This window comes from Chinchilla lanigera, unplaced genomic scaffold (genome assembly GCF_000276665.1).
Source record: "Chinchilla lanigera isolate Chin_1 unplaced genomic scaffold, ChiLan1.0 scaffold00013, whole genome shotgun sequence".
NCBI classification, from domain to species: Eukaryota; Metazoa; Chordata; class Mammalia; order Rodentia; family Chinchillidae; genus Chinchilla; species Chinchilla lanigera.
Genome location: NW_004955414.1, coordinates 4,077,458 through 4,102,739, shown reverse-complemented (window position 1 = coordinate 4,102,739; position 25,282 = coordinate 4,077,458). Strand labels below are relative to the sequence as shown.

Below are 25,282 nucleotides of genomic sequence, written 5' to 3'. Positions count from 1 at the left end.
AGAGGTAGGCAGAGTTCATGAATAAAACCCAGACTGCATGGGAAATATAACAAAGAATCAACAAGTGAGAACTCACCTTATTTAAAATTTTTTTCACAACATAAGAAATTACCAACAAAGTAAAAAGACAACCCACAGTATGGGAAAAAATTATAGCCAGTTGTCCCTCAGACAAAGGGACATATCTAGAACATGTAAAGAACTGAAAAGAATCAGGACCTCAAAATTCAAATACTCAATCCAAAAACTAAGCATCTGAGATAAATACATACTTCTCAGATGAAGAAATGCATATAGCAAATAAATATATGAAAAATGTTCAACATCATTAGTGATTTAAGAAAAGCAAATTGAAACAACACTGAGATTCCATCTCACCCCAGAAAAAATGGCTATCATAAAAAATCAACCAATGGCAAATGCTGGTGGAGCTGTGGGGAAAAAGGAACTCTTCTCCACTGCTGGTGGGAGTGTAAACTAGTGCAATCACCATGGAAATCACTGTGGAGATTTCCTAAAAAACTAGGATTAGAGGTCCCATTTGACCCAGCTATTCCCCTTCTGGGTATCTTCCTAGAAGAATTAAAAACATCATACCATGGCAATATATGTGCACCCATGTTTATAGCAGCACAATCTGTAATAGCTAATCTTGGAAACAACCCAAATGTCCATAAACTGAGGAATAGACAAAAAAAGATGTGGATTTTTTTAATATAATGGAATACTACTCAGCCAAAAGAAGGATAAACTTGAGACTTTCACAGGTAAATGGATTCAACTCAAGACCATACTCATAAGTGAAATAAACCAGACCCACATGTGTAAATATTGTATTATCTCACTATTATGAGAATCTGAAAGAGTAAACAAGATCCAAAATTTACAACAGATATTGCAAATTGTTCAAAAAGAAAGAAAAACTGTGATGGGAGCTAGGAAAAAGAAAGGAAGGAAAAAGGGAAAATATGTATATATACACACACACAAGATAGTTAAGATAGTTATAAGGCTGGTTTCTCTTGGCTCACTGAGGGGAAAGTTTTGTGCTAGCAATTTTCTGGACAATGTTTCATGCCTATATCTTGTACTCTGAACAGCTACTGTGAATATAACAGTATGCAATGTGTTGATTGTTGCTACTCTCCTACTAGTCTGGTTTGAAACTCTGTTTATTGTTATTTATTTCTTACTTTTTTCTGTTTAAAATTTTAAAAAATATCACAGGCTCTTTGTTTTTTTCTTTGAGTGTGTGTGTGTGTTTTGTGGTACCGGGAATCGAACTCACGAACTTGCGCTTGCCAGGCAGGCGTTGTGCTGCTGAGCTAAATCCCCAGCCCATCACAGGCTCTTTGAAAAGTAGTATATTTATCATACTCTTACCACACAATCCAGCAATAGCATTCCCTCGAACTTACCCAAAAGAATTTTTAAAACTTACAACCACAAAAAACCCACAGATTTTTATAGCTACTTTATTTATAATTAGCAAAAACTGGAAATAATCAAGATATTCTTCAGTGGTGAATGGACAAAGTGCAGTAGATCCAAACAATGGAATATTATTCAATATTTAAGGACATGAGTAGTCAATCATTAGAATATGTGGGAGGAGCTTAAATTCATATTACCAAGTGAACAAAGACAATATAAAAAGCTATGTGTGATTCCAATTAAATGACAATCTTTAAAAGGCAAAATTATAGAGACAATGAAATGATCAGTGGTTACCAGGGATTAGAGAGACCAGAGAAATGAAAAGGCAGTGCACAAAGGAATTTTAGGACAGTAAAAAACACTCTGTATGATACCTTAACAGTAGAAGGAGGTTAATTTTCATTACCTGCTCAGGCTTCAACACCCAACATAGAACTATAACCAGAAAGAAAAATAGTTAATAATGAGAGAGAGAGAGCTTTGATCCCTTCTTCCTTCAGATTAAGGACAACAAATCTGTCAGTGGGAATGAGGAAGAACCCTGGGCCCTTGCCTGCTACTTATTAAGAGCATGATTTGCATTTTATTCTGGGACAGTCAGGGACTTATGTCAGGGACTTATGCCATATGTTGCCATGAACCATGACTCTTCAGTTGGGCCTATAGATGCCCAATACCCACAACTAAAAGCAAAACAAAGCTTAACCTTTATATCCTTTCTTACTATAAATCCTGGCTCGGCTCTAGAAGGGGATATGCTGATCACTCCGGGAGTGTCAGTGCAGGTGGCCAGACAAGGGCGATTAGCTCTATATTTACATGATCTCTCTCTCCTTTGGTATGCAGGACGCCAAGATAAGAGGTGTACAGAGTCATTCAGCTACACCCAGAAGTCTCCAGCCATTGTCCTGAGCTTTTGATCACCTAGATTCCAGCAGAGGCAGAGCCTTTCTGAGACCACATGACTGAGACCAACACAGAGAGAGACAGAAACCAGACAATGTTTTCCCCGGGGCAACATTAGCCCTTAGCCGTAAAAACCCCAGAACTATGACTCCTGGACTGAGATAACGGTCAGTGGGACCCAGCTCACCAGCTATTCTTTACAAGCTGGCCTCCTAGCTTTCCTGGCAGGCCAGTCTGGACCCTATCGAAGTGTGGCCCTGACAGCTACCTAGGCTGGAGTCTTTTCCTATCTTCCTTCTAACTTTCCAAGCAAACTTTTCTTATTCCTATTGTCTTAGTTACTGTCCTTATAGCTGAGACAAAATGCCTGACATCCAAACTTGAATGAGGAAAGGTTTATTTAGCTCACAGTCTGCAGAGGTGTCAGTCCATAATTGGCTGGCTCCAAGGCAGGGATGCATGGGCACACAGCATCACAGAGGAGAAACAGTTCATGCAGGTAGAAGACAGCAAAAGAGACAGTCGCAAAGAAGCAAGTCCAGGTGGCTTTAGCAATTTCTTTCCTCCCCTTTTATATTCTATCTGGGCTACTGGGCTTAGGGCAAGTGCCAGTCCCATCAGTGGACTGATTCAGTAATCACACACCTTTAATCCTAGCACCCTTAATCTTAGCATTGCACCATGAATCAGTCACACACTCTAGATGCAGTCATCTCTGAAAAAGCCCCATCTATGACTGCAAGAGGCTTTGAGGAGACATCCAGACACAAAGCATAACACGAGAATGAAAGAAAGAAAAAAGACGGGAGGAAGGGAGGGAGGGAGGGAGGGAGGGAGGAACAAAGGAAGGAAGGAAGGAAGGAAGAGGAAAAAAAAGAGGAAAGGAACAAAGGCAAGAAAGAAAGAGAGAAAGAGAGAAAGGGGAGGGCAGGGAAAGGGAAAGAAAGAGAATTCTGTACTACACCTTCACCAATACTGAAATCTAAATTTATACTCAAAAAGTAAATAATCCTGTCATTTTGAATTAAAAGTTTTTATGCTAACTACATATTTTATGGCTCAAAAATGCAAAAGCCTCCCTTGAAGGACTGCAATTCTGACTTCTCGGGGTGTGTGTGTGTGTGTGTGTGTGTGTGTGTGTGTGTATGTGTGTGGTTGGGGACTCATGAGTAAGAACCAATGAGACACATTCTTCAGGGATATCCACTTTCTTTAAAAGACTTGTAGGCTAAAAGAAGTCACAGTTTCTAATTTTAGGCAGCTAGGAGGGATCTATGCAAGTACTTTGCATGAATGTTCTCACTTAATTCTCACAGCAAAACAGTGAACTAGGTAGGATCATCTCTGCTTTGCAGATAGGAAACCTAAGGTAAAGGAGATAACTTAGTCAATTCAGACCACCCATGCACAGCAAAATGTATGCTTAGCTACAGTGATGCTCTATAGCATCTCAGTCTCTCAGTTGTTAGCTAATTCAACTAGAATATTTGGACACACAAGTTTAAAACAAATCAAGTAATATATATGACAAGTTTTCCTTATCCTCCTCCATTTCTGACTTTTCATTCTTTCCAGCCCTAACCTTTACTGAAGCCCAGTTCTGCATCTCCTATTGGGCCCCTACTTTACCTCTAGCCGGGAGATGCACTGGAGGTAATCGACGGGGACCCTCCCTCCCTGTCTATCACCTCTGCGGTGGGGCTACAGATGGGAGATGTTCAGGGATGAAACGGGGAAGACATCTGATAAAACCATGTTTGGTAATTTTTTGAAAACTTAGGATTTTTTTAAATATGAAAACACTCATGTCAAAATGGCCATACATAAATACCCAATGAAAATGTCCTTATTGTTAAACATTTATGCTTCATCACATAATGATCAAATGGAAAGGCCAGGTAGAATGACACTGAGATAACCCACTTCTGAGAGTATAAACCATAATTCAGTTCTAAGAACTTCATATCAATGTTTTCATTTTAGCCTGAAAATCAAGAGGTGGATGCCACTGTCAATCCATCTCATAGTTCAAAACAAACAACAAAATGAGGATCTGTGAGGTGAGGCCATAAAGCAAGGCAGGAGAGCAGCTGGAGAGAGAACCCAGGAGCCTGTTTCCGGAGTCCACACACAGAACCCCTGTTACTCTTTTCTGCTTCCAAAACTTGAAAACAACACAGATGCTCAGCATATATCTTTACTTTAAAATGACTCTAAAAAATAAGAATCTCAGTTTATATCTTTAACTTGAGTTGAATCAGTATAAAATTCCACAAATTTTAACATCTATTCTTTTAAGTATAAAGTCTAATCAAAATATTTGGTAAATATTTAAATTTCAAAATTTATCACAGTCAGGAGGCTGAGGCAAGAGGATCCTTGTGAGTTTGAGGCCAGCCTGGGCTAAAAAGTGAGCTCAAGGTCAGCCTGAACTACAGAGAGACCCTGTCTCAAAAAAAGACAAAAAAAAATCACATTGCATTAAACTGCCTCAGTAATACTCTCTCTCACTTCAAACACACTTGTCACTTTCTGAAGAGTTCTGGAGGTCTTTGGGCATGTTTTTTATCTGGTAAGGTCAAAAATATAGTGAATGGTACTGCTGAGTGCCATCCAAAGGCCCGAAGGCCCAAAGGCAGGCTTATAAAAACGTTACAGCGTGTCCTCACCCACCTTATTCATAGGTCAGCACTGTGTAACTTGTGGCTCTTCTCAGAAGTCAGAATGACCGTGAAATACTTTGAATTAAATTGGGGCTTCACAAAAAGGACTTTCACAGCTGCTCCAGAAAGCAGCAAGGATGATGGGACAAGCGTGCTTGGAGTCAAATGGAATCCGGGGAGGGGGTCATAGGAATGTGCCTTTTAGTGTAACAATTTTTCTAAATTAAACATTCACCATATTTTTTAATCACACCTTGTATTAAAATCAAAGAAACAACCCAAATATGTTTGGAGTGGAATCATCACCTTTAAATGAACATTTCACGTTCTAACTTTAATGCATTTAAACTCATAACATTCATTTAGACACAGGATTTTAACGTAGGCTGACCTTGAACTTACGAGCCTCCTACCTCAACCTCTTGGGGAGTGGGATTACAGGCATGCAGCACCATGGCCAGCTTCATATACTATCATTTCTTTGAAGACTTGGAAACCTAGTATGTTCCTCTCAATCTTTATAAATAAAATTATTCACTTTCAGGAAACAATACCTTTCTGGCTGGGGAGCCAACTTTTAGACATTATAATAGAAAAAGACATAAGGTATACTTATTTTATGTAAGTTCCCTAACAACCTTCTTTAAACTCATAGGAGAATAAACGAGGATATAAAATTTAAACATCAAGTTAATGGCAGCAGATAATACACAGAACAATAAGGTTACACACTTAACATACAAAAATATATAATTCTCACAAAATCCTTGGTATCTCCTGGCTTTCTCACCTGAGAAAATACAGATAGTAACACCGCAGGTCATATGGAATGCTCGGCTTTTATCCAGCAATCTTCTTGTTCTCCTGCTTGGAACCTAAATAAAAATTATTTTATATGGTAAAAACAATGCAATCAATAAGATACTGTGCACATTCAATGCTTTCCACTGTAACATTTTGATGATATTTAAATTTTAAAAGTATAGCCAATGCCTAGTAATAAAACATTAATGAAATTAATTTTGATATAGCTAGTAAATGAAGTACTCAAACCATTAAAAAAAGTGAGAAAGTTATGTCACTGATTTTTAAAAAGTGCAAAAACTACTGTTAGGTTATAAAGTTATAAAACAAACTACACTGTGATCCTGTATTGTTTAAAATTAGTAGCACTGTATGCCTCTGCAGGCATTTATCCCAATCTATCACCTGCTGTTGTTCTGGCAGAATAAGATTAGTAGAAATTTTTCTGACTGTATTGCATGGGATGTTTGAACTTCCCAGTAGAGTACTATTCTTAAACGAGGCAATCTCATCTAAGGTCTTAAATGCTTGCCTGGTCTTGTAGAAAAATAAATGTCAAGCATCTTTGGATATCTGTGCTTCACACTGGGAAACAATTCTTTAAGACTTATTTAATACTGAGAGACTTAGGTGGGAGCTTTGCAATTCTGGCTAATCTTCTCTTTCTTCATGCCAAGCCAAAGGCCAGCCACAGGGATCAAAACCTAGCATTTTACAATGGTAGGCAACCTGGGGAAGAGTTATTTCTACAAATTACTGCATTACAAATAAAGAGCGTGACATATAATTACCTGAAAAGATTGAGAATTTTTACTAGAGTAAATTTGCACATAAGAACTTCACAGAACATTTTAACAACTCTGTTTAAGAAATCATTATCTATCCTGCAGTGTTTTATTATCTTAGTAAAAGTAAACTCATGCACACATGCATGCACACACACATACACACACACACTGACACATTCACAAGAATAGAGACAGAAAAGAATTTTAGCTAATTTAACAGAATGACTGTTAAATATATTTTCTGTTTTCTTATAGTTGCCGCTTTACAACCCTAATCAAGACGTTTTTCAAGGTCAGAGTGGGTGTGCGGTGCTTAACTGAGCAAGCTGTGACACTATCCATCATTGCATGTACTGCTCAAAGGCTGTAAGACTCTACTTTGCTCATGGAATTTATCTAAATGAAAATGCAATGTGCAGATTCCTCAAAAAACTAGGATTAGAAGTCCCATTTGACCCAGGTATTTACCTTCTGGGTATTTTTCCAGAAGAACTGAAAACATCATACCACAGTGATACATGTTTATAGCAGCACAATTTGTCATAGCTGAATCCTGGAAACAACACAACTGTCTATCAACTGAGGAGTGGATAAAAAAGATGTGGTATTTTTATATAAAGGAGTACTACTCAGCTATAAAGAAAGATTAACTTGAGGCTTTTATAGGTAAAGAGATGCAACTAGAGACCATACTCATAATTGAAGTAAATTAGACTCACATGTGTAGACATCGTATTGTCTCCCTAGTGTAAGAAATAAAATCCAAAAGGTACAATAGATATAGTGAAAGGGAAAGAAACTGCTCAAAAGGAAAGAACAACTAGAATGGGGGAAAGGAGAAAACATGGAAGGGAAAATAAAAACAAAAAACAAACAAAATATACACACACACAGGATCGCTAAGACAAGTGTACTACTAATTTCTCTTAGTTCACTGAGAGGAGCAATGTTTATATTGTTTGATCAGTTTTGCATGCCTGTATCTGGTAATCTGAGCAACTACTTTGAAGATAACAATATGCAATACAACAACCATTATTAATTTCCCATCATCTTGTTTTGAAAATTTTCTTTTGTGGTTTTTTGGGGGTCTCTTTAACATAAAAAAAAAAAAAATACAGCCATGGTATAGTAATAAGAACTTGGTATTGGGATTTTCAGTCTAGTGTCAACAGTCAGTAGTCTCATGATCTTGATTAAGCCATTTACGCCCTTTATCTCAGCTTCTTGATATGTAAATAGAAATGTAAAAGTCATCTTTCCTGTTTCTGGGACAAAATACCTGACACCCGTAAATGAGGGAACAAGAGGTTTTGCCTCAGAGTTTCAGAAGATTCAGTCCATGGCCAGCTGGCTACAAGATAGAAAGCTCCTGGTACAGGGTGTGGCAGAGGAGAGGGGCTTGTCTCACAGCGGGTCACACGGCCAGCAGCCCGCCTCTTCCCATCAGGCCCCACCTCCGAGCAGCACATTCAGCAGTGAACTCACAGTGGATCCATCCACTGACGACTGTGGCACCCATGATCCAATCACCCCACATCTGAGCACAGGAGATTTTTCTTTTTGAGACGAGGTTTCACTAATCAGTTGAGGCTGGCCTTCAACTCACTTTGTAGCCAGGCTGGCCTCAATCTCACAGCGATCCGCCTGCCTCAGCCTCCCAAGTGCTGGGCTTGCAGGCGTTCACCACTGCACCCGGCAACATGAGATTTTTTAGGAACTTTTAGATATAAGCCAGAGCAGAAACAAAACCAAGTGCAGAATCCATGTAAAGACTCATGGTGGTGAACATGAGGTGCTAGGCACAGTGCCTCAATATAAGATTTCTATAATCCCCTGCAATTAATTTTGCAGAAGAGACCAATGATCATCTTGACAGCAGGACCTTTACCATCATCCTTAAAGATATGGCTACAGAAGTCAGACCATAAAACCCAAGCCAAGCTAACATGCGACTGTTACAGTAGGTTTTCCTGTTGAAATTTATGACTAGAATGTTTTTTCTTACCTTCTGAGATCCTCGAAGAAACGCCAGAAGTGTTCGGCACATGGGTAAAAGGATAAGGCTGCAGTTGAGGTTAAGGACAGCTGCAGAGGCTCTGCTTAGACACAATCCTAGCTGAACAAACAAGCAAGAGTCAGAACACGGTGAAGGACAAACACAAAGCACGGTGATGTGTGTGCGTCAGCTCTCTCCCTTTCCTCCTTAGGGATCATGGCAAATGCCAGCACCTTCGTGAGTCTTAAGTAACCTTTCACCTCCTTTCACCAAGAAGCGCCTTTAAAAAACTGGTTTCTTTCTGCTGTGAATGTCGATAACACTTAGCTATCCTTTCCTTTTCACTAGTGTTATAGTCACCTAAATACATTCTTTCAACTCAAGACCTATTTCTGTCCCAGCTTTTAGGAACCCCAGAAAGTCTCAGTACTGTATTTCTGTACCTCCTCCACACCCACGCAGCTCTGGACCCTTTATTCACAGGTCAGGTCACAAGAGTTTGAAGGGAAGCATTTCCGTTTCTGTTCTCTTTCTCTGCAATGACCTCAGCAACCACACAACCCATTCCCCTGCACACCACCATCTGTCACCATGCTCCTCATTTCTGACTCTGATCTGTCAGGTTTCAGTTAAGCACTGCTCCTCCTGAGCTCTTCCCTGACTTGAAAGCAGGAACGGTCCCACTGCCAGAAACACTCTCATTACTTCCTTACTTTACAAATTGTAATGTCTTTTACCACTCTACCCAACTGTCTTTTTTAAAGGTTTATTTAATTTGTAATTGAAAAGTGATTACAGTCCATATTTACAGAGGGTCATGTGGTGTCTCCATGCACACGTACATTACAGAATGACCAAACTGGGCTAATGAAGATATGTCTCATTTCAAACACATCATTTCCTTTTAGTGAAGACATTTAAAATCCATTCTTTTTACTATTTCAAAACATCATTATCATTAACTATATTCACCATATCATACAGTAAGTCAGTATAACTGATTCCTTCTAATTGAAAATTTGTATCCTTCAAATAACACCTCCCCTTCCCCATCACCGTCCCTAGTCTCTCATCACCATCATCCTGCTCTACTTCTAGAAACTCACTCTTTACTTCAAAAGCACGAATAACATTACGTGGTATTTCCGCTGTGTCTTGTTTTACTAAGCACAGTGTCTCTTAGGTTGGTGGATGTCGTCACAAATGACCTACCTTAAGTGATATTTAAGAAAACTCAGATACATATGTGTGTCTTGGACATGGTATGTATCAGTTTTTTAGCACCATTTCCATTTTATCGCAGTTAATTTAAAGCATTCCTTCATATTCAAGAAAAATACCCACATTCTTTATGACCTACCTTAAGTGATACTTAAGAAAACTCAGATACATATGTGTGTCTTGGACATGGTATGTACCAGTTTTTTAGCACCATTTCCATTTCATCAGAGTTAATTTAAAGCACTCCTTCATGTTCAAGGAAATGAACAATACTACAGAGTAGAATTCAAAAATATTGGAAAATATACACAGATCTGGTCTCATACCCCATACTACTGCCTGCTACTGTGTACTTATTAGCCCATTAAACCCCCTCTGGCAACCGCGGGAAGTCATTCCACCAGGCGGTACTATGTGTGCTGTAATTTGTTAAGGCAGCAGTACTAAAACAATACACTGACACAGAGCTCAAACTTCATTGAGGCATCATCAGAAATGTCAGATCACATAATCAAAACCTTATCCACACCACCAGGATGGACTGGGTACTTTGATTCTGCAGTAAATTATAAAAGATAAAACTTTGAATTCAGACAAGTCTTTTTAATGTGCTATCTAACCATGCCTTTTATTAGCTGACTAGAACCAAGTTAAAAGTTTTCTAAAGAATGAGACACAAAACTACTACCAATGCATTTCAAAATATAGGTATCACATCGATCATTTTCTCCAACAATTAAATCAACATATGTTAAAACAGAATGATAGGGATTAACAGTGGTTGTTACATTATATATTTGTATCTTCATCAAAGTGGGTCAGATTACCAGATGTAAGAATACAAGATTAATCAAACCATGAAAGAAAATAAAAAATAAAAACAAAAAAATTATAAATGATACAGAGTTTCATCAAACAAGATGACAGGAATTCAACAATGGTTGTTATGTTGCATTTCATTGTCTTCAAATTAGTTGTTTAGATTACCAGATATAAGGATGCAAAATTGGTCAAAAAAAACTAAAAATAAAGCATTAGCTGTTCCTTTCAATAAAACATTAGACATCAGCAGTATAGTTATCTCAGCATCCTTCTGTACACACACACGTGTATATATATATATATGTATATTTTTTCCCTTCCTTATTTCTTTCCTTTTCTCCTTTCTCTTATCCCAGTTGTTTCCTCTTTTGAGCAATTTCTTTTCCTTCCCAACATCTACTGTACATTTGGGTTCCACTTACTCTTTTGTGTTCTTACACTAGGGAGACAACATGATGTCTAAACGTGGGTGACAACACACAATTTAAAATCCATTACTTCAATAATTTGAAAAATCTAGCAACATCTGCAGAGCACACAAGAATCCTAGGTTCAATCTGCCATACTGCAAAAAAAAAAAATAAAAAAAAAATAAACTAGCAATTTTAAAGCTGATGAACTTGTATTATGAACACCGAGCTCGCAGCGTAGTTCAGTGATAGAGTGCCTGCCTTGTGTGCTTGAGGCCCTGGTTTGATCCTCAGTACAGAAAAAAAAAAGACAAAGATAAGATAAAAGATACAAAATAGCATTAAGATTTGCCCAAAATAGAAAAAATAAAATAACAAAGATGAAAGCATAGAAAAATAAAATACCCTACAAACAAATTAATACAAATGAGAATATAGTGCAGTGGAAGGGTACACAGTCAATGTAAAATGTAGTAAAAACATAAACAAGGAGGAACATTAAAAAGTACATATGAAAACATAAATGAGCATCTTACTTAAATCAACAGGCCATGTTGGGAACTGAGGGTGAACAGTAATTAGATTCTGTTCACTTAGAAGAAATAAGAAGATTATTGTGTAAAGTACTTACTTCAGTGAATACCATATAACACAAACACAGTAAATGCTAGACAGTGATAACAGGAGAGACTCTATCCAGATCATTACTGAATTCTACACCCAGATCATCTCTACATCATGCAAGTTCATCATAACTACACTGCGTATCTTTTAAAGGTTCTGTCCTCTTTTGTATTGATATAATAATTCTAACAACTAATTTTAATCAAACTCCTACTAGATTTTTATCTGCTATTGTCTAGCAATACCCACATTCTTTATACGTTTCTTAGTAACTTCTCAAGTTGCTGAGATAAAATACTCAACACCCAAAATTAAAGGGGGAAAATTTTATCTACCTAACACTGTGTGGAGGTTTCAGTCCTTAATCAGCTGGGCAGATGGGCATTGCAGAGAAGAAACAGTTCACGGTGGGCAGAAGGTAGCAAAGCAAGACAGGACCAAGCGAGCGCTTTCCATCCCTTGTGTCTTCTCCAGGCTGCACAGCAGCACTCACACTCTTAATCCTAGTGTCTTTGAGCTTAGCATTGTGCCTTGAATCAACCCCAGTGTCACGCACTTTAGATCCAGCTGCCTCTGACAAAGCCCCACCTATGACTGCATGAGGCTTTGGGAGAACCTCTAGACACAAGCCACAGCAATATGAATATCAGAAAAATCAAAATGTAGCATCATATCTGTACATTTGTCCTGAAAGAGGCACAAAATGACTGTTTCAAGCACACTGACTAGCAATATGTGAAACACAGATGCATTTCTTTTGAATTAGTATCCATTAGAGATCCAACTTAACAATAGGAAAATTATCAACTCTGTCACGCAGTATTTATTGTCACCATATGAAATATTGCCCCTGGAGGGGGTACAGGCTAATAACTAGTGTTTGTGAAGAAAGTAATAATTGTCACTGAAAGATTTAAAAAGTAATATATTCAGCCAAGCTATTTCTGCAATATGAGTTAGAGCACTTTAGGGATACAATTCAAAGAATATACTAGTAAGTGGACAAATACATATAATCCTCTCTGGGCTATTTAATAAAAGTGAAAAATACAATTTTCTCACCTCAATCATTAAGTTATTATCATTTGAGAGGTATGAGTTTTGTTGTTTATCTAGACCTCCAGAGAAATAAAATAATTGTTGCTTCTTTTGATCTGGCATGTGCATATGGTAAAATTTTAGCTCAGAGAATTTTAGATGACAGTTTTACTATGAAAATGTAATATATCAAGACAGTAAGTTCATTTAAAATATATGAGCTAAAGCCTGTCAAAAAAGTTCAGGATTTTAGATAAATAAATTATATATCCTTTGGGGTTCGGGGTTTTAAAGAAAATTCATTTGCTTCATCATTTTCTAACTTTTCATTGTACACCTAGAAGTGTTTAATTATTGTGTTTACATTAAATAACACAGTAATTTAATTCAAGGAGGCTTTAAATGTCCCCTTGGGAAAGCGAGTTTACTACGACATTCTACTTCTGCCTTATGATGGTGGAAATGCCAATAGGAAATGTACCCAAAATCTATTTCCTTTCATGCTGGGTCCTTAATGTACTTAGTTCTTTAAAACAAGAACAAGATTTTGTTACTGGGTTCCCAGCGGAAGAGTGAAGAAAACAGAAACAAATCCATTTTCAAACGGCACAATTGCATACAAAACCTACTATAAAAATTACTACATGGGTAATATTCTAGTAGCTAAATTGTATTCATTAATACGTATCTAGCCAGTTAATCCCTGAACTCCATAAGCATCCATCATCTCAAATATTCACTGAAATGGAGCGAATGTTCCGGTCATCTGCCTTGCCAGCTGTCCCTGCAGTTTGACCCTTACCCGCCACTACAAGCTCTCAAATTCCGTCAGGCCAGTGTCACTAGAGGGCAGTGTTACTTTCACAGTTCAAGCCCCACCTATCAATTTCTCCCAGATACAATGGAGTTCCAGATATAATTTTAAAAGTGTGAATGTATTTTGGGTGCACAAGTGTGTACAAAACACTGCTCAGCTCTTGTTATGTGCTACATCTTGTGTTCCTCAAACGTGCTGCAGCCCCAGGCTTCAGTGTGACGGTACTTGTAGACAAGAGCCTTTGGGGTGTAATTAGCCTTAAAGTAGCCCAAGAGAGTAGAGTCCCTCTAATAAGTTTAGTGTCCTAGGGCCAGGAATATACCTCAGCGGCACAGCCCCTGCCTGGCAAGTGCAAAGGTCCCAAGTTCGATTCCCAATACAAAAAAAAAAAAAAACAATATTAACATCCTTCTAAGAAGAGAAAAAGAATAGACCCTGGGGTCGCTGTCCCTGTCTGTCTTCTGTCCATCTTCACCAGAATGCTAAGATGGAGCGAGAAAGAAGGCAGCCATGTGCAAAGCAGGAACGGGGCCCTCGCCAGAAACCAAAAATGGTGGCCGCTGGATCTTGGATCTCCTAGTCTCAGGAACTGTAAGAAATAAATGTTTAAGCTACCCAGCCTACAGTATTTCATGACAGCAGCCCCAGATAAGATCACCCTATTAAAATTATTTTAAAATTTAAAGTAAATTATAAAAGAATATAACATCTGGGTAGAAGTGCATGGTTATTTTCACAGGCTCAGGCACACAGCTTCTTATCATAAATCAATTAATTATTAACCTTCAGCCACTTCACTGATCATATCTACAAAGTTGAAAAGGATAAAATTCCCTTATCCATAAATCTAATCTCTTAGAATAGAATAGAATAGAAATGATAGCAGCAAAAATTATGTAACATATAATGTAATATATAATATAACAACCCTAGTTCTTAAGGCTTTTGCAAAAAGTGAAAACAGTCTAAAATGGTAAGAAGTATATAAAATTAACTTAGGGCTTCAGGGTTACCACAACACATCTATCCTCTCTCTCTTTCATTGGCAGCAGGAATTGAACTCAGGGCCTCGCGTTTGCCAGGCAGACGTTGTGCCACTGAGCTACATCCCCAGCTCCACATCTATCCTCTAACTATTCTTTTCTGTACATCCACAGTAAATGTGATTACCTGCTGCTTTTACATCATTCAACATATACGTACTATACCGTGCGTGCAGAGGGCACTGCAAATTGAAAGTGCTCTTTCCCTCAGACTGCTTATATTTTAATAGGGGAAGAGATATTATTCAGAAAGCAGCACAAGCAAATGTAAATCACCATAGCAACAAGCGGTGTGGCTGAAACATGCAGAGCATGGGCATGTGCCAAAGGAAGTCAGAGATAAGAGGGAAACCGGTGAGCCCTCCTAGCTGCAGGGGATAGTGAACTGAGTTCTGAAAAGCGAGCGTCAAACTACTGTAGGAAAAGAAGTCATGTTATGAAAACAGCATGCGGCCAATGTGAGCAGGGTGTGCATATAGAAAAATTAAGAGCCAAGATGGTTGGATTGGAAAGCAGGGTAAGTCCGTAGGAGCCTGCAGAAGCAGGTGACGCAGACCTTGCTGAGCTCTGCAGCTCATGTTAAGAATGTGTCTTTATCCTGGGCTAGGGATTTAGCTCAGCAGCACAGCGCCTGCCTGGCAAGCGCAAGGTTGTGAGTTCGATTCCTGGTACCAGAAAAAAAAAAAAAAAGAGTGTGTCTTTATCCTAAAATTCACACAGAATGCTTCAGTCTGGTTAAAATGCATAACAACCATAAATTAGATGGGCTGTAAACAATAAGCGTTCATTTCTAACAATCCTGGGGTCTGGGAAGGCCAAGATCAAGCAGATTCCAGTCAGGACAGCTTCCTCCTAAACAGAGCTTTCTACCTTTCACAAGGTGGTGAGCTAGTTCTCTGCAGCCTCCTTCACAAATGTACTCACTCTGCTCAAGAAGGCACCACCCCCCGAGGCCTAATCACCCCAGAGCTCCACTTTCTAATGGAGTCCAATGGTGGGGAGGGTTTCAACATGAATTCTGAGGGGAACGGGTACCAGGAATCGAACTTATGACCTTGCACTTGCCAGGCAGGCACTTTGCTGGTGAGCTAAATCCCCAGCCCCTAGAGGGAAACCATTTTGGCAATTATATTACTTTGTACAGTTAATCACCACAATGGTGAAATTTTGTTAGAGACAAGGACAAACTTTCAGGCTAATTATAGCTGAGGTTTTGTTTCATTAAACCCAGGGCCTTCACATCTAGCTACATCCCCAGCCCCATTTATTTATTTAGACGCAAGGTCTCACTGGGTCACTAAGTGCCCACACAGGATCCTCCTGCCTCAGCCTTCCAGTGTGCTGGGAACAGGTATGAGAACATGCCTTGCTATATATCTGAGTCTTACATAGAGAAATACTTTTATCAGTAAAATTTTATTTTAGGAAACACTAAAACATATTAGAAAAACTTTGAAAAACATTGGTAAACTGAAAGCTCCTTGGCCAAGTCCCACATCCCACCGGGTGTTATAAATCTCTTCTCTGATAGTCCCCCAGCAAGAGAAGCCTACCTTCTGCTTGATTCTTCCAGAGACAGCAAGCTGGGCCAATATCACATACTCTTTTGTTTTCCTAGACTGAGATGAAATCAGTTTTTTTGTAACTTCTAGCCGCAGAGCTTCTTTGAGTAATAATTTTGCTTAAACAGACTTTCAACAACTAAAGATAAAGGAGTCTGATTCCTATCCCAAGCTTGTTTTCTCCAGATACACAGCCAGCTGCCTCGACACCTCTTCCTATGCTTTGAAGACTCCCTTATCAGTTTGTACCTTCCCAATACACCTACATTAACAACACAGGTTCACAGCACTTGTAGTGAGAACTGTCACTTATCATGAAGCCGTTCGCTAAGACTCTGTTAGGGGGTGAAGTCAGAGTAGCTCTCCTTGGGTGTGCAGCATTTAGGTTTCCTTCACATAAAGTGCTCTCAAGTACTGGTACTACTGTTCTGTACTAGGAAGAAAAAACTAAGGGAGAGTAAAGACGTTATTTTTAGCTCTTTGAAGTATATTGGTTGTGAATCCTATTTTCTGACATATTTTCCCATTCAACTGTGCTTCAGCTAAAAATTTTACATTCATGCTTTCTACATCTTCATCCAAATTTTTGACAAGGCTATTAAAATCAAAAAGACCTATGAACTACCTGACTCTTTGGAGGACTCCCCAACTACTTTTGCTGGTACATTAACTTTCAAAGGAACATTTTGGGAATTTTCTGCACAGTTTGGGGGCATTTAATATGAATTCTCCATGTAAATACCCACACAAAACTGTCTGCAAAGGGTCTGGATTAACAGTAAGTTAAGTAACTGGTCATTTCTCTAGCTTCCTCTTGGTGAGTCAATAATTAGCCATTTCCAGGAAATAAATAAAAACAAGAGCAACCTTAGAGATTCACAAAATGCTTTTGTACTGTGATTTGGTATTTGTATCTATCCAAAGATATGTGAGTTATTCTCATTTAGGTCAAGCTTATTGGTTCTGCTTCCCCAGTGGTACATTTTAAATTAAACCATATGAAGCCTGTTCACCATCCCATTCTTACACATTCTAGACTCACAGGGCTGCAGCCCTTCCTGGGCTTTCAGTCCACGGGTTCTCATCCTGTTTGTTACTTATTGGGAAGCAAAGAGGAAGCACAGCTGCCTTTCTGCTCCATCATTTCCTCCCTACACATCGTTCCCCAGGACAGAGGCGAATTCAGACACTTGCCTAGTGATCTTTCAAAATCACAACACTTTCTTATTCTTGAAGCTGCTTTTACTTCTGCCCAATAAATAGTTTCCCATCAATCTATGTACAGTAAATCTTTCTGAGAGCTTCCCCAATCTGAATGCAGATAAGAATTGCCTATGGATTATTTTTAAGTAAACACACTTTGGCTGCACTGTCTGAAATTCTGATTCCTTAGATCTGGGTTGGTGCCCTCCAGGCACACAGCCAGGCCTGTCAGTCACAGTGCTGGAAAGTATTCTGAAATCAGACAAGCCTAAGACCGAAGCCCCTTTACTAGTTGTAAAACCTGAGTCATATTTCACCCCATCTCAGTCTCATTTTCTTCACTTGCAAAATGAAAAAATAATAACAATAATAGTACGTCTATCCCAAAAGATAAGCATTAAGTGAGCAAACTGTATATTACTGGAATATAGTAAAAAATCAAGAGATATTATTAATCAAAAATCCTGGTCCCTAACCCACCATAAATCTGACCTAGTTTCAAAATATAAATTTTCTTATACCATGGCTTCCTGCAGATCATTCTTTTTGTGCTATCTTTGCATCTTCAGCTCTATGCAGTTGTTTTCCAACTAAAGTAATGGAAGCTGAGCTTCATTTCACTCACCTGCACCATATTTAAAGAAAGTCCTAGACAATTAGTAAATATTCCGTAAATATATATGGACGAATGACTGAGTGAGCCTTAGAGATAATCATGCAATGCTCTTATTTTAGAAAAAGTGATTATTAAAATTGATTAGCCAAGAAAGCTCTTAGAACTCAGGATCTGCTCTTTCCATTTTATTGTCTAATAATAGCAAATCTGACTTCACCCTCCCTATCCAATTTGAAGAAAACTTTCACTACCTCTGCAGTTCTTCAGTAAGACAATAGAGGTCATCCAGTCCAACTGTTTTGTTGTTTGCTTTGCTTTGCTTTTGGCCTCAAGTAATATTGCAAGTCTTTAAACATAAATTGGTAATATTTTAGGCCACATGGATATACTTTATTTTTCACATGGATGTAGGTCCCAGATACATGACTGAGATTAATCTAAATTTTTTCTCAGTTCCCTCTCTGCAGCTCAGACTGTTGTTCTTTGTTCTGTATCTCCAGTCCTAACCTCATGTACAACTCCAAATTCCCGTCTTTTTCACATATTCTAGCAAATTTGGAGCTTCTTTCTTCGTCCTTCATTTTTACCCTCCACATCATCTTTCATGGAAGGCTTAATTTTTTATTCTAACAGTTTTACCTCCTTGTCTCCAATAAAAAGGCAGTAGCGGCAGTAAGGCAAGTGGCAAAGCCCAAATTACCCCTTCTGCTTGGGAACTTCAAAATGCATGGGCATTAGCAAAAAAATTTATTTCCAGTAAGTATTCTTTGGGGTAAAATATGTTCTGAACAATGAAAGCCAAAGAACAGTAGTCATGGGACAGCGACATGAACAAAAGCAGACCACTCCATAGAATTTACACAATTTTCCAAGGCAATGGTCGGCCTTTCACTGTCTTCACAGTAATTACAAGTATCTATGGCAGAAAATCAGAACGATTCACTTTTCTTATACGTGTAAGTCAAAATTATAGGCCTAATTTGAATGTTCATTATATATCATTAATAAATCCTAGTAGGGATAGGAATTTGGAATATGACCAACACTGCATAAGAGCAAGATTACACTTAAGAATAAAAAAGAGAGATGATGATGTAGCTTAGGGATAGGGTACCTTCTTAGCATGCATGAGGCCCTGAGTTCAACCCCTAGCAATACACACACACACACACACACACACACACACAGAATTAAAAAGGAAATTTCAATGAAGAGCTACTTAAAAAGCTGATAACCCATTTTCATAAGGCTTCATATGGAAACAATGATAAATATGTCATAAGTAAAGAGAAAAATCATTCATAAAGAAATTAAATATTTCTTTTTCAAAAATGTAAAATAAACTAGTAATTCAGTGTTCCCGGAATAGAACCAAAAGTTCACAAATATCCCTCCATACCATAATAAATGCTATTTCATTCCAAATGATCACAACTGGTTTCTGTCCACTAGTTGCCCCAGAGACCTTTAACTGTGATACGGCTTTTGACTCAAGTTGGCTGTTTCTGTCATCTACAAATTGCTTAAAAGAGAGACAGAGACAGAAGCTGAGAGAGAAGAGAGGGAAAATTAACTCACTGCCTCCAAAAGAAGCTATTAGCTCTAAGACAAAGCTGGTGGAATTATTTTTTCCATAAAACTAAAGTGATAGTCAAAGTATAGAGTCCATTTTCACTTTATATTGAAATTTTCTTATGCTTATTCAAACCTTTCCTTTCTACTATAAGCCATCGCCTTCTATCCTTTCTTAAAGTGAAGTTTCTTCTATTTCCAATACAAATGTGCATTTTTTTCTATACAAAAGTCTCTTACAAATCAAAAGGACATGTAGCTGGTACAGAGAAAGAAAAAAACTGTATTACAGCATGATATTTCTGCCCTAGTTTTGTCTAGCTCATGTCTCCCATGCCAAATGCCTAGGTACGAGAGATAACCACTTCTCAATTATGAGTCTGTCTGGCAAAGTCAGAGTTCAACATTAACGGAATTCAGAGCTGCATACAAACAGATCCATGAGCTTCTAATGGCAGTGCTGTTATAGGAACAGGTCACCCGATGAAAACTGTGAAATTCCCATCACAACTAACACCTGTGATCTCTTCCAAGTCCACTTGCATCCAGAACCTAGAATTGAAGAATCTAAACAATAATAAACACTGCCTCCACTCTTTATACATAGAGGTACAGTAAAGGGAAAAATATACCAAATGAAAGTGGTTTTACTTCTCTGACTGAAAAACTTACTGAAGTGGAAATATTTTTAGTGCATTTGTTACAGACCTGTTGGTATTGATGTCTGCTTGTAATACTCTGTTCCTTTTAAAGGCACAATGGAGCCTCCAGTTATAAAGCATTTGATTTCATATCAGTCATACATTTTCCTCCTTCAGTAAAAATGATCTGGGCACCAGGACAGGCAGTGGGAGTGGAATTTATTTTGTAGAACTTGCTGAATTGAAAGCTAAGACAGGACCAGTTGCACCAGTGTCATACATCCAGCACATCTGAACACAGTTACTGAATTTTTAGTCACCACTCTCCAACTGCTCTTCATCAGAAATAATCATTCCAAAATCTTGCTTCACTCCTCCTCCTCATCAAACCATTTTTAATTTGTCAACATTCCTCCTAAAATTAGAGGCCAAAACAGATACATGCACTGTGGCTTGAGCATACAGAAAATTTTTTGAAAAGAGCAATACACGTGGCAATGATACTCTATCACCTGGTTAGGATTTTGTTTCAATGAGAATTTCCACAATGACACCTTAAAACTAACAGTGAATATAAGATAGTCAACATTCATATTTTCTCTTATGTCTGATAAAAATATCCTACATTAGTCTATTTCACTCCTCCTGAACTCTATCTTGTTTCTTAAATCTTCTTCATTAAATCTATAAAATTGTTTTTAAATTCTATGGCCTTAAAATACTAGCAATCGGAGCTCACAGCTTGCCTTTCAATTACGATCTCCAACTCCCACATTGGGTAATTCCCAGACTTTCTATGGAGAGAAAAAAAGCTATCAATTCTAAGAGAAATAACTGTAGATGCAACAAAATGGTCAAAATACTTAAAAATATGTACTCACTAAAGAAGGACTGAATGAATGAACAGGATGGTACAGAGTATTAACTCCTCACAGAATTTAACCAATGAATGATTGAACTACATTAGTTCAGGTGCTGAAGAACAATAAATTAATTCAAGTGTAAAATGATATATTTGTTGAACTCTCTTTTCCAATTTTGAATTCACGACAGTTTCAAATGTTATAAATTAAAGTTTTACCCCAAGAGTTTCCATTCTTTCACAAAGGAAAAAGATTGCAGTAAAAGTGGAAATGTCAACCCAATTTAATTTTTACCCAAAACACTAACATTGAGTAAAATCAAAATATCGCATTTTGGACTAAAAAAGAGACATATTTCCAAGTGCACAAATAAATTTATACATGGATATTCACCACAGTATGATCAGTAACACCAATAAATTAATATAATCAAAATGCCCAACAAGCAAAAAATGGATAGTAAGTTATGGTACACATTATGGATACTAAGTAGTCATTAAAGTAAAAAAAAAAATTAGTCTCCTACAATGCATATTAGACATAGAGAGAAATTTCTACTTTTTCTATTACACCATCCAATCTACAGAAACAGGCAGATATTTTAAAAATTTAATTGAGAAGCAAAATAGAATATACCTAAATAGAAGTAGGGAGAGGTTCAGACAGTTCCCTAACCTACCTATTCATCATTTTGAAATATTTTAATGATAATACTAGTTTGTCTCATTTACACCACCGGTTTCTATTAGTTCACTGAAGAGAAAGTTTTGCACTAATGTCTGTCTGCTTCTTCTTTGGAAAAGAGAAGCACTTGTCAATGCTGTCTTGTACTCTATCTTGAAGATAACAATAGTGTATTAACTGTCATTATGCTCTTATTATTTTGTTATGGAAGTGTTTTGCTTATGAAATAAAAAGAAAAATTAATGTTTTTACAATTAAGTATCAAGAATTCAATACATAAACAATAAAAATTCATGAAACTAAATGGATTAATACATTTCTGAACTCCAATAACATGTCCAAAGGACATAATTGTAAACACAGAAGGGTTCCTCTGCAGAATGATAATAATTTTTATTAAACTTTCTAGTTCAGTGAAACTAATAAAAGCCAATTATACTTCAAAAAATATGGAAATATTTTACTTTATCCAGTGAAATATTCAAAACAAACAAGATATACTTAACACGGAATTTGTGATATCAGGGATAAAATTAATGTACTGTTTAATGCTACTTTTTAAAAAGTTACAAAGCTCTTTATTTTGTATAATTATACTCATTGCTACTTCAAAAAGAGAAAACTTGCCTGTAGGAAATACACCAAAGTATTAACTGATTATTTTTTGCTGATATGCAATGACTTTTTCATAATTCATATGAAAAAGATTTAAGAATGTTAAGGAATCATAAGAAAAAATATTTTCTTCAGAAAATGTAATGGAGCTGGACATGGTGGTGCATGTCTGTAGTCTCAGCACTTGGGAGGTGGAGGAGAGCCTAAACTACATGGTACTTACATACAATGGAGTACTACTCTACCATACAGAGGGATAAACTTGAGTCATTTTTAGATAAATTTATTCATCTTGAGACCATAATCTTAAGTGAAATAAAACAGACACAGGAGTTTAAACATTAAATGGTTTCTCTTGTGTGAGAAACCCAAAGCATAAACAAGGAGAATAGAGCAAAATAGAGGAAAGAAAGATACAGTGGTATCAAGATTCTGAAAAAGTTGGTTATGTTGGTTTTCATGTGGGAAAAGGGCTACAATCCTATTCGTCACTCAATTTAGGGTTTAGAAAAAAAACATTTTGTCAAATGCGTAAGTTTGCTAACTGAACTTTGTGAATGAGGGAACTTTATTAGGAAGTAAGACGAACTTTTTCAAATGGGCAGAGGAACAAGAGACAGGGGAGAGGGAGGGAAGAGAGGGGAAAAGGTTTAAAGAAAAAAAGAATTGAAGGAAAAAGCAGAACTAGACTTTTGCAAATGGAAAGGTGAGGGTTGGGCAGGAGGGGAGGGAGGAGGGGAGGGGAGGAGAAGAAAGAAAGTTGAGACGTTATGCACATGCGCAGACTCCCCATGAGGAGGAGGAGCATCATGTACTAAAAACATGTACTGGTAAAAATAGACAGATGGAAAAGAAAATAAAGTGAAGGGTGAATATTACTTTTAAGTACGGATAACATGAAGCAATTTTCCATTTCCATTTTTATATATTTTTGCATTTTTTCATTATTGTGTGCATTATTTTCATATTGGAGAATGCCTGATAAGCCTTTTAAAATTACATTGCAAATATTTAATGGCTTAGGGCAGAATCTTTCAGAAAAGGGGCATTAAACTGCTGATCTTTTTCCTGCTAGACTTTTAATAAAGAAAAATATATTAATTTAAAGCACAAGATTCACCCAAATGGGATAGGATAGGAACAGGAAAAGGGGAAGACATAGTGAGTGACATCATGGCCTTCTAAGAAATAAAAAGGGGTTCCAGATAAAGTAAGGAAGAACTATTGGGTGGTGGGATTATAAAACACAGAATTTCTGACTCTTTAACAGTGGTGCCCTAACGTCGAGGTTCACCTACCCTGGGTGCCCTACTGATAGGTGCCATACCAGATTTCTTACAGCTCTGCTATCTTAGATGCTGTTATTATACTTAGCAATTTTTGAAAGTATTTCAAAATATATTAAAATATTAATTTAAAAAATCCTAATTCTACCATATACAAAACAAAACACCTCCACTCATACTCCATCTCATAACCTGCTTACCTTTAGTTAGAATTTGGGTTGACACAAACTACTATGCTGTACAGTTCAGAAAGTTAGGGTGAGTTACTGCTTTGACTTTTTATCTTTTAAAAATATCAATCTCCCTCTATACATGTTCTCTCTTACACTTTTAATTCTATTTTCTAACAATCTAATATTGATATCCTTTCCTTTTTCACCTTAATCTTACCAAAATCAACTGCTACACCAAGAAAATACAAATTTCTATATTCTGTTACAAGAACAACTTCATTTGTTCCACTTAAGAAAACTTAGCACACAAATCCTTGAAACCATAAAACAAATTTCCATTGTAACGTTTACAACAGTACACTTTATGTTCATTACATTGCTGTGTGATACATCAAAAAAATCAGAAATAACCTAGTGTCCCTGTCTGACAGCATGGATGGAAAATGGGGGGGACACAATATGGATTAGTGTGCAGCAGTTAGGAACAAGAAAGGGAGAAGCACTCGTGCATGAGCAGAAGTGACAACGCAGTGCCAGGTGAGGAAAGGTCAGAAACAGAACCAGGCCTATGGCGCAGTACCACTTTTTTATGAATTAAAAGAAATATAAACATAAAATGTAAATTAAAAAATGAACAGCACACTACAAAGGCCGCTATTAACTCTACTCATTAGCAGGAAAGTAGATGCACCTTCAGAGCATAATGTCAAGTATAATAAATCAGACACAGAAGCTTAAATATTATATGGTTTTTCTTATCTTAGCATTCCAAATTACAAATAAAAAGCAAAATAAAAAGATAGATAATAGAAAAAGAGAAACAGATCTTCCTCAAATGGGAAAGAGATCAAAAGATGGAGGGAGGCAGACAAAAAAGGAATTGCGATGTGTTATGCACAGGCACAGGCTCCCCACAAAGAATGTAAACACTATGACTTATGCACGTATACTAATAAAAAAGTCAGTCAGAAAGAAAGGCTGCTATTATACATAGGACAATGGGATTGAAGAATGAGCAGTGATTAAATCAATGAATTATTAAACTACTTAAATGTTGAAAGTAGAAAAAAGTACTATACGGACACATGAGGTAGAATGCTATGAACTAAAGGATATATTTAAATAAATACCCTGTACCTGACATGAAAAAAAGTTTTTTTTTAAATGCTTTATTTATACAGAAAGAAATTCAGTTACATGTCCTCTTTATATGTACTTAAATCTATGAGTTGTCAACAGAGATGTGAAAATGGCCAAGAGACTTAGTAAGAGGGACTTGCAGGAAGATGCAGTGTGGTGAGCAGCAGAGAAAGAGCCTCTCTGAGATTTGGCGTCCAGACACCGGGATACAGCAAGGTGAGGAGGAGGAGGAAGGTGGATCCCTGGGACCCAGGCAAGGTCTGAAGCAAGAATTGAGCCCATGAAGAGAGCAAAACAAGAGAGACTTCAGCAAAGGCGGAGGTGGCAGTGGGGCTTTCTCCCTGGTCCGGACTCT

At 37.4% G+C, this 25,282-nt stretch overlaps 1 protein-coding gene across 2 annotated transcripts in view; it reads right to left on the bottom strand.

The window, feature by feature from the left end:
- Nox4 (NADPH oxidase 4) overlaps nt 1–25,282 on the bottom strand; it is a gene marked incomplete in the record, with an annotated part of 157,696 nt that overhangs the window by 117,293 nt on the left and 15,121 nt on the right. Inside the window, 2 exon segments of one of the 2 annotated variants that reach the window (XM_005379729.2) lie at nt 5,797–5,881; nt 8,607–8,713. In XM_005379729.2, coding sequence (XP_005379786.1) covers nt 5,797–5,881; nt 8,607–8,648 — 127 coding nt within the window. 2 annotated transcript variants of the gene reach the window in all.